The sequence below is a fragment of the Epinephelus lanceolatus genome, chromosome 20, assembly GCF_041903045.1.
Source record: "Epinephelus lanceolatus isolate andai-2023 chromosome 20, ASM4190304v1, whole genome shotgun sequence".
Taxonomy (NCBI): domain Eukaryota; kingdom Metazoa; phylum Chordata; class Actinopteri; order Perciformes; family Serranidae; genus Epinephelus; species Epinephelus lanceolatus.
Genome location: NC_135753.1, coordinates 23,188,447 through 23,203,793, shown reverse-complemented (window position 1 = coordinate 23,203,793; position 15,347 = coordinate 23,188,447). Strand labels below are relative to the sequence as shown.

Sequence of the window (15,347 nt, the reverse complement as noted above, 5' to 3'; positions counted from 1 at the left end):
GTGATTGCTTTGATGTGTACTGTATATGCTCTGCCATAATTCAGCATAACAACAGAGACAAATGCATACTAAATACCATAAATGCAAAGTCAAACACATGCAGTACATAAACATAAGCCACAAACAGATACACAACAAAATCCTTTTGACATCAATAATTGGTAAATCCTCTGATTAACTTGTAAGAATTGTCCTTAGAGTGCTTAAGTAATTGTGTTTGTGTGTGTCCTTTTTTATTGCATGCACCCCCCTCTCTTTAAAGCACATCTTTATAACCAAGCAATTCCAAAGCAATTTTCTCTGTGGGAGGAGAGTGTAATTTTCTATTCTGTGACACTGGGATGTGTAAGAAACTGGGAGCTGGCGCTAAAAGGCGTCTGTAGCGTGTGTCTTGGTGTGGGTGTGAGCCACTTTAATGGCCAACGCGGGGCGGGTGGCGGTGGTGGTGAGCGGGTGCATGTCAGGAAGGCCATCATTTAATGACTCCCAAATAGTGCCCTCCTCGTTAGAGCTATCGTCCTGGAAACACGAGGCTGTGAACCAGGAGAGCGCCACACGCTGCAACAGTCTTTTATCTTCATATTAAACCATTTGCATAACATTACCGCGATAGATAGGATTCAGGAGATACTCAACCTACTCGGGGAGAGACAGAGAGGGTATACTACATGTCCTTGCAAATCTAATCAGCGTTAAATGGAGCTGTCAAATGTGTGTGTGTGTGTGTGTGTGTGTGTGTGTGTGTGTGGGGTGCTGGATGGCTCATGTCAGGAGTCATTTAACATTAAGCTGCAATAGTGTGTAACAGGGCTGTAATTACAAAAATACAAGAATCCAAGCTATTTCTTGTTAGATGTGACATCCAAATACAGCAGTTAACCACCAGTGATACACAAGCTGAGGCCAGGGTGGTGACAATTCAGATGTCGCGTATACTTGTGTCCTTCCCAAACTTAAGTTTAAATGTTTTTAATCCTCACATATTGAACTATTTTTACGTCGCTGTAACAACTCAGCAGGACACAAAGAAGTCTCCAATTAGAACAAATCGCATCGCTACCATTTTTCAAATTGCTGATGTGGTTTGCAATGATGGTTGAATTTTGTCTGATATCAGAAGGCTAACAAAAGACCCAATTTTGTGTTTTGTGTAGATTCAACGCCCATCTATACTGTATAAAGTGGTGTTTTGCTTGGCTTTGTGTGTAAAAGAGTAGATCTGACAGCTGCTTTTCCCCCTCACAAAGAAGAATAAAGGGAAGATGAAAGAATCTCATCACCACAGAGAAACAAGAGCAGGAAAGTGTGTAAGCACACACTAATTAGTTGGTGCTACTTGCAACTGCCTGATTAATTTAATCAAAAGTACACAGTACAATGCTCAGGCTCTGATAAAAACATTTTCTTAACCATGATAACACTGGCTACACATTATCCTTAAGATCTGACCATATGAGAATCCCTTAAGGAATTCTGGACCATAGAAGTGACGCATATTGTAAAGTATACTCTATGTATCGTATTAAAAAAGCTACAGTGCGTGTCAGAAGCCATCGTACTGACTTAATATAGTTCAACTATATTAGTCCTATAAAAGGCCAGGCACACCCTGCAACGATAGACATCTCCCGGACTCTTCTGTTACCTTTGTCGTACCTATTGGGACGGGACAAATTACATCTTTATAATTCTTACTCTTGCATTGAGTTTGGTGACTTCACATAATTCCCAGCAATTCCCAACTCTAATTAGCCGGAATAACTGACAACAGCTGTGTGGGTGTGCAGGGCCTTTTAAAGGATCAATTCACCCAAATAACACCATAAAGAGAGAGAAAAAAACAACATATTTTCTCAAATACCCATAATAGCATTTGTCCACCCAGATAGATTCAGTTTCACGAGGCTGAGGTTTTTTATGTGTTTGAGATATTTGCCACCTCTTCAATACAGCAGAATTTTGTTTGTGGTGCTCAAAGCATCAAAAGGTGCTTTATCGTAATGGAAGCAGCTCACGGAGAGGTCTTCATTGTCCGCAGTAACTAGGACACTGATTCTGGAAGAGACACATTGCAGTGATGCTTTTTCATTGAATTTTTTTGGATGATTTGAGCCATACTAACAAAATTCCTTTCATGTTACGAAGTCTTGAAAGCAGGTATTTTTAAAGGTCCAGTGTGTGAGATTTAGAGCCATCTATATTGGCAGGAAGGGTATGTAATATCCTCCTGAGACCCGAACTTTTGTTTAGTATGCATTTTTAATTTCTCCTAGCTGTCTGGGATCAGTAGGACCCGATAAGTATAAAAAGTGAAACACTGTCAACGACAATTAAGTCCTAATGGCGGGTGAAAGTCAATCTTTGTTGGACCCATGACCCACCCCTCCCGCCCGCCCCACTCGGACTTTCGCCACCTTAACTTTCGTCCTCCTGCCACATTTCCCCCGATACCGCTGGGCACCGGTAAACTATAAAGGCAACCAGCCACGTATCATGCTGAAGTTAACGGATGCCTTTTTTCATTGGTTTCTGACGCCGCAAGTCACTGCCCAAGCGCTGGATTTCTACGACTTCGGAGTGAGATTGGGCTTAATATTCATAACTATGTTTTCATTAGTTTATAATCACCTAAACATGACAACCATTTATTTCTTTACCTTAGAATGAGCGTTTATATCTACATTCAGAGCGGGTCCTCTTCCATGGACTCCGCCATCTTGTTCTACAGTAGCCCAAAATGGACAAACCAAAAACTGGCTCTAGAGAGGGCCATAATTCTCCCTATGAACCTGGTACACGGGAGAAGTTTCGGTTCTGCAACCTCACCGCCAGATGTTACTAAATCCTACACACTGTGCCTTTTAATCTCAGCCAGTAAAACTGAAATAATGTCCATGACTATAGCGGGATTTATACTTATGTAGCAGACCATACACACCTGGCCTACGCAGTTGTGAGCATTTTTACTTGTGTGGTGTTGTGTCTGTGTCACTCTGCAGTTACACCTCCAAAACACTAGTCAGCGGAGGAGGATTCTGTGAAGTGCTATAAAGTTTAGTTGATTCAAAACACACATTAAACATGGCTTAATAGAGACAATTTCAAACACAAGTACACAAATCGGGTTAACCGACAAAACAACTGTCTTATACTCAACACGTTTTCCAAACAAATATAACATGCTAATGTTATTAGCACAAGCCTATTGCATTTTACATTGTATAAATTAGCCTAGCGGCTAGCAGACTTTTCCTTTACTCATATGAAGCCAGGGACAACAGCAACATTTAACAAAGGTAAAGTTACAAAATTCGGGTCTCTAACAACTCACAAGGTTCACTGACAAAACAACCATCTTATACTAAACACGTTTTCCAGACAAATACAACATGCTAATGTTATTAGCACAAGCCTATGGCATTTTACATTGTATAAATTAGCCTAATGACAAGCGGAGATTTCCTCTGCTCATATGAAACCAGGATAAATCACACACATGACTTAAAATGCTATTTTTTCTGGAGGATTTATTATCTACAAAATTTAATGTTTCTTATTAGTGAAATTAAAGTAAATAAAAGCTTTTTTTCCCACTGAGGGAAACAGAAGGTCTGTATTGCCACAACACGTAGTTACATTTCTGGGGAAGTGCACATCTGGCTACAGCGTAGGGTTCACCGTAGGCCCTACGTCGATGCAGAGCGTACTCCGTAGCTATGGTGTCAATTCAACGCAGAAGTATAAATTCCGCATATATTCCACCATGGGTAGGTGGGTTGCTATGTTTATATGTGTTTTAGTTGAAATGACTCTTTAAAGAATGTGTCAGTATAGAAGAAGGGGTTAAAAATAGCACATTCATTATAAATAGGTATGAAAGTTTGTGCATTTGCATGTGCTATGAAACACCAAGGATGTCATCACATCACAGAGTATGCTTGTAACTGTGTGCGTGTGTGTGTGTGTGTGTGTGTGTGTGTGTGTGTGTGTATGTGCGTGCGTGCGTGTGTGTGTGTGTGTGTGTGTAAGAGAGAGAGACAGAGAGAGATTGCTTGTTTATGCATATGGGGATAGACTGTGCCAGGTGAGTGTACCATTTACCATCACGCCATTGAGTTCAGCAGGCATCTAATAACAAAGCATTTATGGCCCACTTACGCATGCATAGATATAACTGTCAGTAGGCAACAACAGTCTCCTCTCTGCCGTCTCCAGCTATTCCTGCCTCTCTTAAAACACACAGGCACCATCCGGATTGGACCCAAATACTCTAGAATTCTATCATCAGACTCGGGGATGAAATTAAAATCGCTCATTTTCTTTCTCCATACAAGGAGCAGATCAATTTCCGGAGACTGGGACGTGATATTTTCCTGCCATTGGGCTTTCTCGTCTTTGGCACAGCACCCTGACTGGCTGCCAGCGGGGGGCCCGGGCCTGACTGCACGCCTCGCCGGAGAACAGTTACTTCTGCCGCGGCGAGTTTATTTGCGCCTCGCTATGAGAATTGCCATCATTTACCCTTCCCCAACACCTCCCAAAAAGAAAAGAAATAGACAAGAGGGGAAGCGAGGCAAGACAGAGAGAGGGGAAATTGATTCTTTTTGATACATGCTGCACGGGGGACATTAGGTACCCCTCGTTTGACCATCTATTCCGAGAAATGAAGCGAATACATTTTGCGTAAAGTAATGTATAGGCCTTTTTTTTGGAGGCCTTCTGCTGCTCATATCATGAATGAATTGCTCGCTGCAGCGTGCAGAGGTGACGCCGTGTATTATGCTGCTTTTAAGAGAAGCCAATAACAATTAATCATGCCGCTGTACAGGAATGATAACTCCCTTTAAATAAAGCAGTAACTCAGCGTGTGTTAAGCATGACGCAATTATGGACAACTTGATGAACCGGTGGCGCGTTAAACCCGGAGAGATGGTGGCCTCCATTGCAGTGCTCAGAACAAACTAAAATAAAAGGTGGGCTACAGCAAATTTGGGATCCAATTTAAAAGACTGTACTAGTAGACTCTTTGTTTGTTCTGCAGGACGTGAGGATGTGCATGGCACCATATTGCGTAAGCAGTCCAATGTGAGGTCACCACAATTTGATCATGCGAGGACGCTATAACAGACTAATATCAATGTGTTACACCATCATTTATAGGCTGCTTGTTTTCTTTGTTTTATTAATACACATGAAGCATTTATATAATTAGATACTAATAATGGAGCATCCCTATTTTTCTCTCTTTATGAAAATTAGGATTAAAACTCATTTCAGGGTCACAGTTTTGATCCTGGAAACCATAACATGAGATATAATCTTTAACCGTATTAAATCTGCCCTGTTTGTTACCTGCATGCAGGACTCAAAGCTTCTAAATGCAGTCTGGGTCCTTGTTTGCCTTGGCACCTACACTGGTCCTTGTTTGCGCACATTTTGGCCATCCGGCATGAGACCCCGCTGTTGCGTCACGGAGCCTGTCAAGGCCTAATTAAACCCATATTGAGAAAGAGCACAAATCCAACCCCCTTTCCCCACTCAGTTCATATACCGGCATGCACGCGCCCCTGCAGTGGATTTTGGTCGAAGGGAAGACACCAGGAGTCGGACTGCGCGTTAATTTGTAACCACTCAAGCTACTTTAACAGCAGCAAGGAGAGTTTAAACAGACGGCACGATGGCTGGACTCAAGGTAAGGCTGCGTTCACTGTCTTCAACATTATTAACACTACACATGTTTATGTGTTTTGGAGCAGCAAGTTTCAGATCAGTGCAACTGAGTTTGCTTAAACATGCAAACATGCTGTTACCCCGGATTGGTTAGAGAACAAAGGACATCTAAGAGTATCTGCATGTTGCGTTTAAAGTTAAACTGCGCATGGAGCCATCATTGACATCTGAAGTAGTGCGGCTGACTGAAGGGCGGAGGTGCCTGTGACCAATCAGAGTGCAGCATTCAGCAGCTGCCCAGATGTCTGATGCTCCAGAAGTTCACAGAGCAATAATATGTCAGTGGGAAACCCTCATTCCAATAGAAAACATTGCATTAATGTATTTTTGCGATAATCTTTACCACTTAGGTCCAAACATAAAAGTCAAGTATTGGTTCCCTGTGTATTTTATTCATCTGGTTTTCAATTCAAAGCGTTAAAATCCGAATAAAGCATCATTTTCTTGACACTAGCTGATGCTAATGTCTGTAGAAGAAGGCGTTAGGATCAAATATTTAACATTAAATGACCTATTATGACTGACAGTTCATGCATTTTTAGTGTTGGCCTTTAAATCTTCTATCCGTCTTGCAGCTCTGACACGAGTCAACGCCTTGGTTGATTAAAATCCATCTCTACATAACATTCCTTCATGAGCCACAAACTGGAGTCTCTCAACTGTTTTTACGCTCGCACCAGAGGCTCATGAACGCGCACATATGGAACCCATCCATGCCTGTGAATGTGCTTTTTTGCAGACCAACAATGACTCAGCAACATTTCCTTATGTTGTGCCAAGTTTGAGGATTTTTGTGTGTGTATAGGGGAAGACAGTGCTGCTACAGAAGGATAGTGGAGTAATAATCCTATCATAATTGAAATATTGATCAAAAAAGTACTGTGGAGGATGTTAGTGTAATTAGTCTGTCTCTGTAACACAATAACAAAAATAATGGATGACTGCAAGGGGGGAAATTTGGCATAACTGCAGTTTGTTTTATCATAGATCTAATGTGAATCAATATGACAACAATTAACAAAAAGACAAGCCTTAATGACAAGCCTTCAAATTTAATTATAACCAGCATGAACACATTTATCCTGCATTACAATGAAGCCGCATGGTGTTTACATGAGATTTTTTTTTATTTTTCACTTTAACTTACTCGAGTGTCGAATGTTTTGTCTGGCTCTCGCAGTACATGAGCGGGTTTGGGAATGAGTTCTCCTCCGAAGACCCTCGCTGTCCCGGATCTTTACCTGAGGGACAGGTAACCAACACACCCACAGAAATACACATTGTGACAGTCATTCATTTGAATATTTATCCACTAATTTTACTGTTTTTTGCTGAAGTGGATTGCATGAATACTTAATGTGGCACCATGGGAGTTGGGAGGTGTGACTTGAGCATTTCACAGGGAAATATGAAAATCTGAGATGCATCGCTTGCCTTGGTTTTGCACATCTTCTGACTCGTTCATCATTATTTCACCAACTGCCTCTAAAAGAAGAAAATCAAACGCTAGATTCAGACAGACCTGTGCGAACTCACCACATACATGTGTTGTGTCTGACTGCACTGTGTTATGTCTCTACAGAACAACCCTCAGGTCTGTCCCTACGGCCTCTATGCTGAGCAGCTCTCCGGCTCTGCCTTCACCTGCCCACGGCCAACCAATAAGAGGAGGTATCCATCTGTGTCTGACATTTAAATCAGCTCAGTCACCACTATAAGACCAAATGGATCTTAGACATAAGAAACGACTTAACATGGTTTTTTGTCTTCCTCCAGCTGGTTCTACCGCATCTTGCCGTCTGTCAAACATAAGCCCTTTGCTGCAGTGCCCTGTGGAAACCTGACAGAGAACTGGAACGAGGTGGAGCCCGACCCCAACCAGGTATGTTAAGGAGTTCCTGCTCATTTTGTCTCTTCAAACAGAAATACTGTGAATCTTGTTGAAGCCCCTGAACATGTCTTTTAATGTCTTTGTAGAGAATGTTAAGTTGATGTCATGCTGCGTTAAAATTTGTGGACAGGGTACCATCTTGTGAGGTGCGCAATCTCTTGTGTACCTGTGCTGGCTACGTTGGGCAAGCAACTGTATTTAGATAAACTAATCAAGATAAACTAGGGCTGGGAAATATATCAGTATTATATTTATATCTTGATATGTCCCTAGACATTGTTTTAGATGTTGGATATCGTAATAACATTAGTGTTGTCCTTTCCTGATTTTAAAGGCTGCATTACAGTAATGTGGTGTAATTTTCTGAGCTTACCGGACTGTTCTAGCTGTTCTATTTTTTGACTTTACCCACTCAGTCATTGTGTCCACATATTGGGTGAATATTTTGTGAACGCACCAATAGCTAACCCCACAGCATCGTCACAATATCGATATCAAGGTATTTGAGCTGCAGGTTGCCTATCCCTGCTGTGCACAAAGTCGAAGTTTACAACAAAAAACAAAACAACATCCTTAATTTTTATGTATTTAAAGTTTACACAAGTAGTTTGAGATTATGGGAAAACAGGCTTATATGCTTTCTTACAACGAGGCAGATGGGAAGATTAACACTACTCTTATTTGTGCAGTAAATATAACACAGTCTCACAGAAACACGTAAAATGGACATGACCTCTTAACAATGCATCACATGGTGTTGGGCACGAAATGTGTTAAGATTACATACTGGCAACACTAAAATAATGACAATGCAAAGCCTTCTACGAATGGTTGCAGTTTTGACGTGAAATTGTTGCAGCTTGGTTAGGTTGACAAAACCTAAAAAAACTGTTAAGGTTCCGGTAAAATAATTTCGTATAGGAGAGAAGTGACATGAACCCTGAAAACTTTGGCCAGCTGTGGCTCAGTGGTAGAGCGGGTCGTCCACCAATCGGAAGATCAGCAGCTCTGTCCTCGGCTCCTCCAGTCCGCATGTCGAAGTATCCTTGGGCAAGATACCAAACCCCAAAGTGCTCTCGATGGCTGTTCCATCGGTGTGTGAAAGGTTGTGAATAGTTACTGAGTAGCAGGTGGCACCATGTATGGTAGCCTCGGTGAAAAGCGCTTTGAGTGGTCGAAAGATTAGAAAGGGGCTATACAAGTGCAGTCCATTTACCATTTAAACTTAAGTATCTACATTACTACTTTGTGTTGTTAAGTGAATTCTGTGAAGCCGTGTAACTATGTTGACTTTTGGTGTAACACAGGACACAAACAGCAGTCTCCAGGTTGAAAGTCCATGTTTGTATCCACCACCCCTCCCACTCATCCACCCTACACAGACTTCCTTGCTCTATATATCTAATTTGAATGTCCACCACAACAAAAGATCCTCTTTGATTTTGCATGGGCAATGTTCGGTAACAAAATCCACCTGCCAGCTCCTCTAAGCTCACTGATTAACATATCTGGTTTGTATAATCTTTAAATAAACCAAGATAGGTTAAGCAGTGACTAGCCAGCACTGGCTGCTGGCTGAAGCTTCATATTTACAGACATGAGGATGATCTTCTAATGTAGCTCTCTGCTAGAAAGTGAATAAACATATGAGGGACTTTTATACGTCTCTGAACCAATGACTTCATGTAATGTATGTATGTATGTACTGATTAAGTAGATCCTGACTCTGAGGTTTCTCTCACAGCTGCGATGGCTGCCGTTCATCATCCCCAAGTCAGCAGAGAAGAAAGTGGACTTTGTGGCTGTGAGTTGAACTTTTTTTTCTCCATATTATCTGTTAATTAAAGGTCCTTAGTTCACTGATTGGGATTCTTGTCTGTTGCAGGGTCTGCATACTGTCTGTGGTGCCGGAGATGCCAAATCTCGCAATGGCATCGGCATCCATGTGTACACCTGCAACACCTCCATGGTTGACAGGTGAGTGTAACGAATGAATATGTGCACTTTCATATATAAAGGGCTTCAAAATCTGCGGTAATGCTTTCAAGTTCATTTCCAAACTCTCTTTTTTTTTTGTTCCAGGTGCTTCAACAACTCAGACGGAGACTTTCTGATTGGTGAGGAAAAGGACTGTTGATGTTTTCACTGTCATCATTCAGGAGAACAATGATAGCTCAATCCTTGGCCCTTCTTCTCCCTCCAATGTTCTTTTCTTTGTTTGTCTCCCCAGTCCCTCAGCAGGGTGAGATCTTGATCACCACAGAGTTTGGGAAGATAATGGTGGAGCCGAACGAGATCTGTGTTATCCAGGTGAGGTCTATGTTTTTCATCTCCCTCCAGTTCTCACACAGAAATCTACCACTGTGTCTGCCCCCCCTTCCCCCCTTCCCCCTTCTCCGCACCCCACTTACCATATTTAGAAAGACATGGTTTGGTGCTTTTCAAAAATGACCTTAAAGATAAATAACAGTGGAGAGCGGTTTGAGGTACAGAAAGCCTGACCACCGGGAGTTGCAATTGCAGCACGTGTGTTTTCCCAAACACATTAGTGTATGAACCCATAAGTCCCCTCAGCATCTGTACATCTCACATGTGATTTATAACGGCACAAATATCCCCTCACCACCACTTCCTCTGTGTTTTATCCAGCAAGGGATGCGCTTCAGTGTGGATGTGTCTGGACCAACCAGAGGCTATATACTGGAGGTGTATGGAGCCCATTTTGAACTCCCTGACCTGGGACCTATAGGTGTGTGTTTGTATGATGTTTGTGAGTGTAATGCATGTTTATCCTTTCCTGAAAGCTGCACAACAACCTCTTTATGTATTTTTCTTGCTGGTATAGTCATCTGAAATGGATTTCACTTTCTCCCCAACAATAACATTCCCATCAGCCTCAGCTGTACTTTGTGTTTGGAGCTAATTAGCAAATGGTAGCATGCAAACACTCTAAACTACAATGGTAAACATTAACATTTTGTTAGCACTGTGATTATGTTAGCATGCTGACGTTAGCATTTAGCTCAAGGTATCACCAAAGTACAGCCCAGTAACTGTAGATGGACAGCGCATCTCCACTTCCTCTCACTGTACAAAAATGAAGCCAAAATAGAGTGGTGCAGGAAGGAGTCCCAAAACCCAGACATTATTTAGCATTTTAGCACTCTTCTTTCCCTCGTCTTGAAGTCAGTATTCTTTGGTTTTTAGTTGGATGCCTGAAATAAGGTCTGTGGTCAACTCAAGTTTAAGATAATTTCACATTTTGTTCTACGACATAAAATACGTCAGTAAATACTTGCGTTCTGATTGGGCCCAAAATATCAGACCTGACCCAACGTGATGCACGGTGATGATGTTTGGTTGCAGCGTATGGACATCAGTGGATGTATGCCGTAGCCTGAGATTCAGTAGGCTTCGTCATTGTACAGTCTGCGTACATCAAACCTGATGTCGTACCCAAGTTTATTAGATCCACGTCGCACAGTGTAGCCTGCACTAAATTTATACACTTGTCAGAATCTTGCAGTCTGTAGGAGGTTTAAGACAACCAGATGCAGATTAAGGCAGAGCAGGGCAGATCTTGTCGGTGAAGATTCTCAGTCATCCAGGTCAAGGTAATCTTAAGTGCTATCGTAGGCAACTGGACTCGCTTGAGTTTCTTCAAAAACGTCTTCAACAAACTCAAGCGAGTCCAGTTGCCTACGATATAGCACTTATGAGTAGGGCAGATCGTGCCTTCGCCATTCTAGGAATCACATATTCGCATCCTGGATACAGCTGCCGCCATCTTGCGCTGCTGAGGTCCTTTGAAGCCAGAGTCTGTGCAGTAGCGATCTCTGCAGTATCAAGTTGCCCATTCACCTGTCTGACCAATCGTGAGCAGCGCCATGATTGCGAGCACAACGACTGGCACACACAGATGTCAAAAATAATGTCAACCCACCATTTTTAGCACCAAATACCTGATTAAAACTAATCTCATAATAAAAAATGAACACTTGAACATACTGTCCACTAACATGGACGGGGCGGGGTTTATGACCTGAACTGACGCCAGCGACCAGGGGGCGATTGCAACACTTTGGCTTCACTTTTGGGGCTCTGTCATTTCCTCCATCTTTATTATACAGTCTGTGGTACAGCCTCACACAGATGTTAGCGTGACTGTAGTATTATTTATAGAGATTTTTATTTTTGTGTGTGTGCCTATGTCTGATTATGCATGTGTTTTGCAGGAGCCAATGGTCTGGCCAACCCAAGAGATTTCCAGGTTCCAGTCGCTTGGTACGAGGATCGCCAAGTAGCCACAGGTTACACCGTCATCAACAAGTACCAAGGAAAGCTCTTCGCCTGCCAACAGGTGTTTTTTTTTTATGTGACATCTCAGTTGGTGTGTGTCAGTACGCCCACATGTACACAGGCACTATATGGCACACTTGCCCTATTACCCTGTTTAGGTTTGTGCTCGCTTCAGTAAACACCATCGAACCGCGACAATGACTAACAGGAAACCGTCCAAGTGAAGCATATGATCCATTAGCTGCTCCTGCCGATTGAATTGCCATCCCTGATGATTTAATATCGAAGTGTTAGCTGTTACCCATTCAGCAGGTTTCCGCCTCGGCTCCCTTATGAGCCTTAATCACTCATAATTAGTTAAGGCATTCTGGAGTTACAGACAGTGTACCTGTGAAGCTTCGTTTTGTAGGAAAAACCTTTCCCAAGTTAAGCATTAATTTCACCATATTTCACTCGGGGAATGATCCCGCCCCTCCCGAAATGTCCTGATGGGCGCATAATTGGATCGACACATAATGTCTGACAGGAGGTGTTTTTTTTTTCTACAGAGACAGGGAGGAGGTGGGAGGAGAGGTTTGTCATGGGCGGGGGTTGGGTAGGTCGTAACCGTGGAAACCATGTCAAACCACACTGTTATTATTCATTGTATGAAGTACACAAGGGCAAGATATTGTCTTTTTTATAGCGAAAAACATGTTTCCATCTCCCTCGCTGCCTCCACTTGAGTATCCGCCCCCTGTTACATGCTCGGTGTCAGAGGTGGAGGCTGCTGGCTGCACCTGACACTCTTTTCCTGGTGTCCACCCTTCCCCGAGCCAGGAGGGTGAGGCTACAGGGGTAGGAAAATAAGGTGGGGGACGCGGGCCTCAGGGAAGATGCTGCTGCTCCCGTCTGGTCCTGCTGTTTTGTTCCCCCGCAGAGTGCTGAAATTGCTCAAATTAACTTATTATTTGCTTGACTGGGCCAATATGTTTGTGTTTTGTGTGCATGTGTGTGCAAGTGCTTGCTCTCCTCCATTTTTCCCTCAATTTTAATCGAATGTAGTGGAGTTACCGCAGATGAATGTCCAAGAGATTACCTGCACTGGGTTTCCCAAAGGCCTCTTTGTATGGTAACTACTGTAAATCATGTGTGGTTAAGGTATTTTTTGGTGTTTATTAGTCATGTAATGTGAATGAATTTACTTGCGCATGTGACTGTGTATGCATATGTGTTTTATTGTTTGTGTGCGCTCGCTGCTCACGGGTGCAAGTGTACGTGAGCGTGTGTGCGAGGAGCACGGAGGTCACTCAGGAGGCAGCCTGAGTTGTAATGAACTATATTGATTTTAGAGCTGCTGTTGAATGTCTTTTTTCGCAGTGGCATTATCAGAACAGAGAAACTATATGAAATTGCTGTGGTTTTAACAATCAAGATAAAGAAATATCTCTGCACCCACTGTTGCTGCCGCTCCCTCCTCCCATAACTGCGCCCGCCACAAGCGTCAAAATGCTCAAAGTTTGGGAAAGTTTGATTGTGAAGCCAATTACCCCATAATACCTGGAGCCTCATATCACAAAGAACAGGGGGAATGAAAGAGAAGAAAGAATGAAAGAAGCACACCCTCTTTCACAATCAACCCTTTTCATTACGACCAGTTTTTTTCTCTTTATGTCAAGAAGTACTCTCTCTGGGAATTTAAGATTACAAAGACATTATTCATTATTCCTTTTTCCCTGTGAAAAGCTCAATTTAAAGTCTATTGTGTTTGTTGCTTGGGCAGACTCGTCTTATTTGTTTGGCTCTGTGCTCTGCTTGTAGGATTTTTCTCCATTCAATGTGGTAGCTTGGCACGGGAACTACACACCTTACAAATATAACCTGGAGAACTTCATGGTTATCAATGCTGTGGCCTTTGACCACGCGGTGAGAGACACTCCAAAATACTGCATTCCTTTTGATATACATACGAGAAATGAACTGCCTTTGACGTTAATTGCACTCATTCATCTTCCTTTAGGATCCATCTATCTTCACTGTGCTGACTGCCAAATCCACGCGACCAGGTGTGGCCATCGCTGACTTTGTCATCTTCCCCCCGCGGTGGGGTGTGGCCGACCACACCTTCCGTCCACCGTACTATCACCGTCAGTCCACGATAACGCACATTCTTTTGTTCAACTCTAAAGTGGTTTGTTCTCATTTTGCAGAGGAAGGAGAGGAAGACTTAAAAAAAAGGCAGAGACAATGAATTTTGACAACTAGGTTGCTGAGATGGAGCTGAAATTGAATCCTAATTTGAATGGAAATGTCAAATTCTGTCTAGTGAGACTCATTTTAGTCCATCATGAAATGAAACAAGCCAGCCAGAAGCTAACATGTCCATTTACCCAACCAGTTTCAAGACAGCAGGTGATAACAATCCACCTGCTTTATGACTCTTTTCAGCTGAAGCATCCACAGCGCCTTTTGTCTGCTTTCACTGTGGCTCTGTAAGGCCATCTGGTGGAGATCAGTGTTACAGCCTCCCTGTTACACAGCAGCACAGTGTTGTGTTACAGCTCCTCCTGCTTGTCTCTTTAGGTAACTGCATGAGTGAGTTCATGGGTCTGATCAAAGGCCACTATGAGGCCAAAGAGGAGGGTTTCCAGCCGGGCGGGGGCAGCCTCCACAGCATTATGACCCCACACGGACCGGACGCTGATTGCTTTGAAAAGAACAGCACTGCTAAGCTTGAACCTGAGAGGGTGGCCGAGGGAACCATGGTAAAGAAAACTAAAAACTTTCAAGGTCAACTTTTTGAAACAGGTTGAATGTGACCACTGATAATATCTGTCATGTATTTCTCTCACTCAGGCTTTCATGTTTGAGTCGTCCTTCAGTATGGCCGTCACCAAGTGGGGTCTACAGACATGCCAGAGACTCGACAAGAGCTACTACCACTGCTGGGAACCTCTCCGCAGCCACTTTAATCCCAAATGGAAGCCCAGCAAACAGTAGAGCAACAATGTGACTCAGAAGGAATTTCAACCAAATATAGTTGTTATACACAAAAAATGTAATTTCACTTCATTTAATATCACTGCAAGCAATTTAATGCTCGAGGAACTTGGCTTCCTTTGTGTTGTTTGATTATGTCTGTTGCCGGCATTACAGAGAGAATAAAGTCATTTATTTTATGCAGACAACTAAGATTGGAATTGCACAATAAAAACAAAGATGACAAAGATTTGCTGGTCGTCGTGTTAGAAATAAAAAACACAATGAGGCTGCATAAATTCAGTGTGTCTACAGGTCCTTAAAAAGTCTTAGATTCAGATTCAGACCCTGTGGGTTTACTCCAGGTACTCCAGCTTCCTCCCACAGTCCAAAGACATCCAAGTTAATTGGTGACGCTAAATTGTCCGTAGGTGTGAATGTGAGTGTGAATGGCTGTCTGTCTCTATGT

General features: G+C 42.7%; 1 protein-coding gene across 1 annotated transcript; it reads left to right on the top strand.

Moving 5' to 3' along the window:
• Positions 1-5,541: 5,541 nt before the first annotated feature.
• hgd (homogentisate 1,2-dioxygenase) lies at positions 5,542-15,128 on the top strand. The gene is made up of 14 exons (XM_033638315.2): positions 5,542-5,692; positions 6,911-6,982; positions 7,313-7,401; positions 7,507-7,612; positions 9,366-9,425; positions 9,507-9,598; positions 9,704-9,738; positions 9,852-9,931; positions 10,271-10,370; positions 11,857-11,981; positions 13,721-13,825; positions 13,920-14,046; positions 14,483-14,664; positions 14,756-15,128. The coding sequence occupies exons 1-14, from the start codon at positions 5,678-5,680 to the stop codon at positions 14,897-14,899; spliced, it is 1,332 nt and encodes a 443-aa protein (XP_033494206.2). The 5' UTR covers positions 5,542-5,677; the 3' UTR covers positions 14,900-15,128.
• The last annotated feature ends 219 nt before the right edge of the window (positions 15,129-15,347 follow it).

Coding starts and splice junctions, on each gene's coding strand:
- hgd (XM_033638315.2), top strand. Junction 10,371..11,856: donor CCCTGACCTGGGACCTATAG/GTGTGTGTTTGT, acceptor TGTGTTTTGCAG/GAGCCAATGGTCTGGCCAAC. Junction 11,982..13,720: donor AGCTCTTCGCCTGCCAACAG/GTGTTTTTTTTT, acceptor CTCTGCTTGTAG/GATTTTTCTCCATTCAATGT.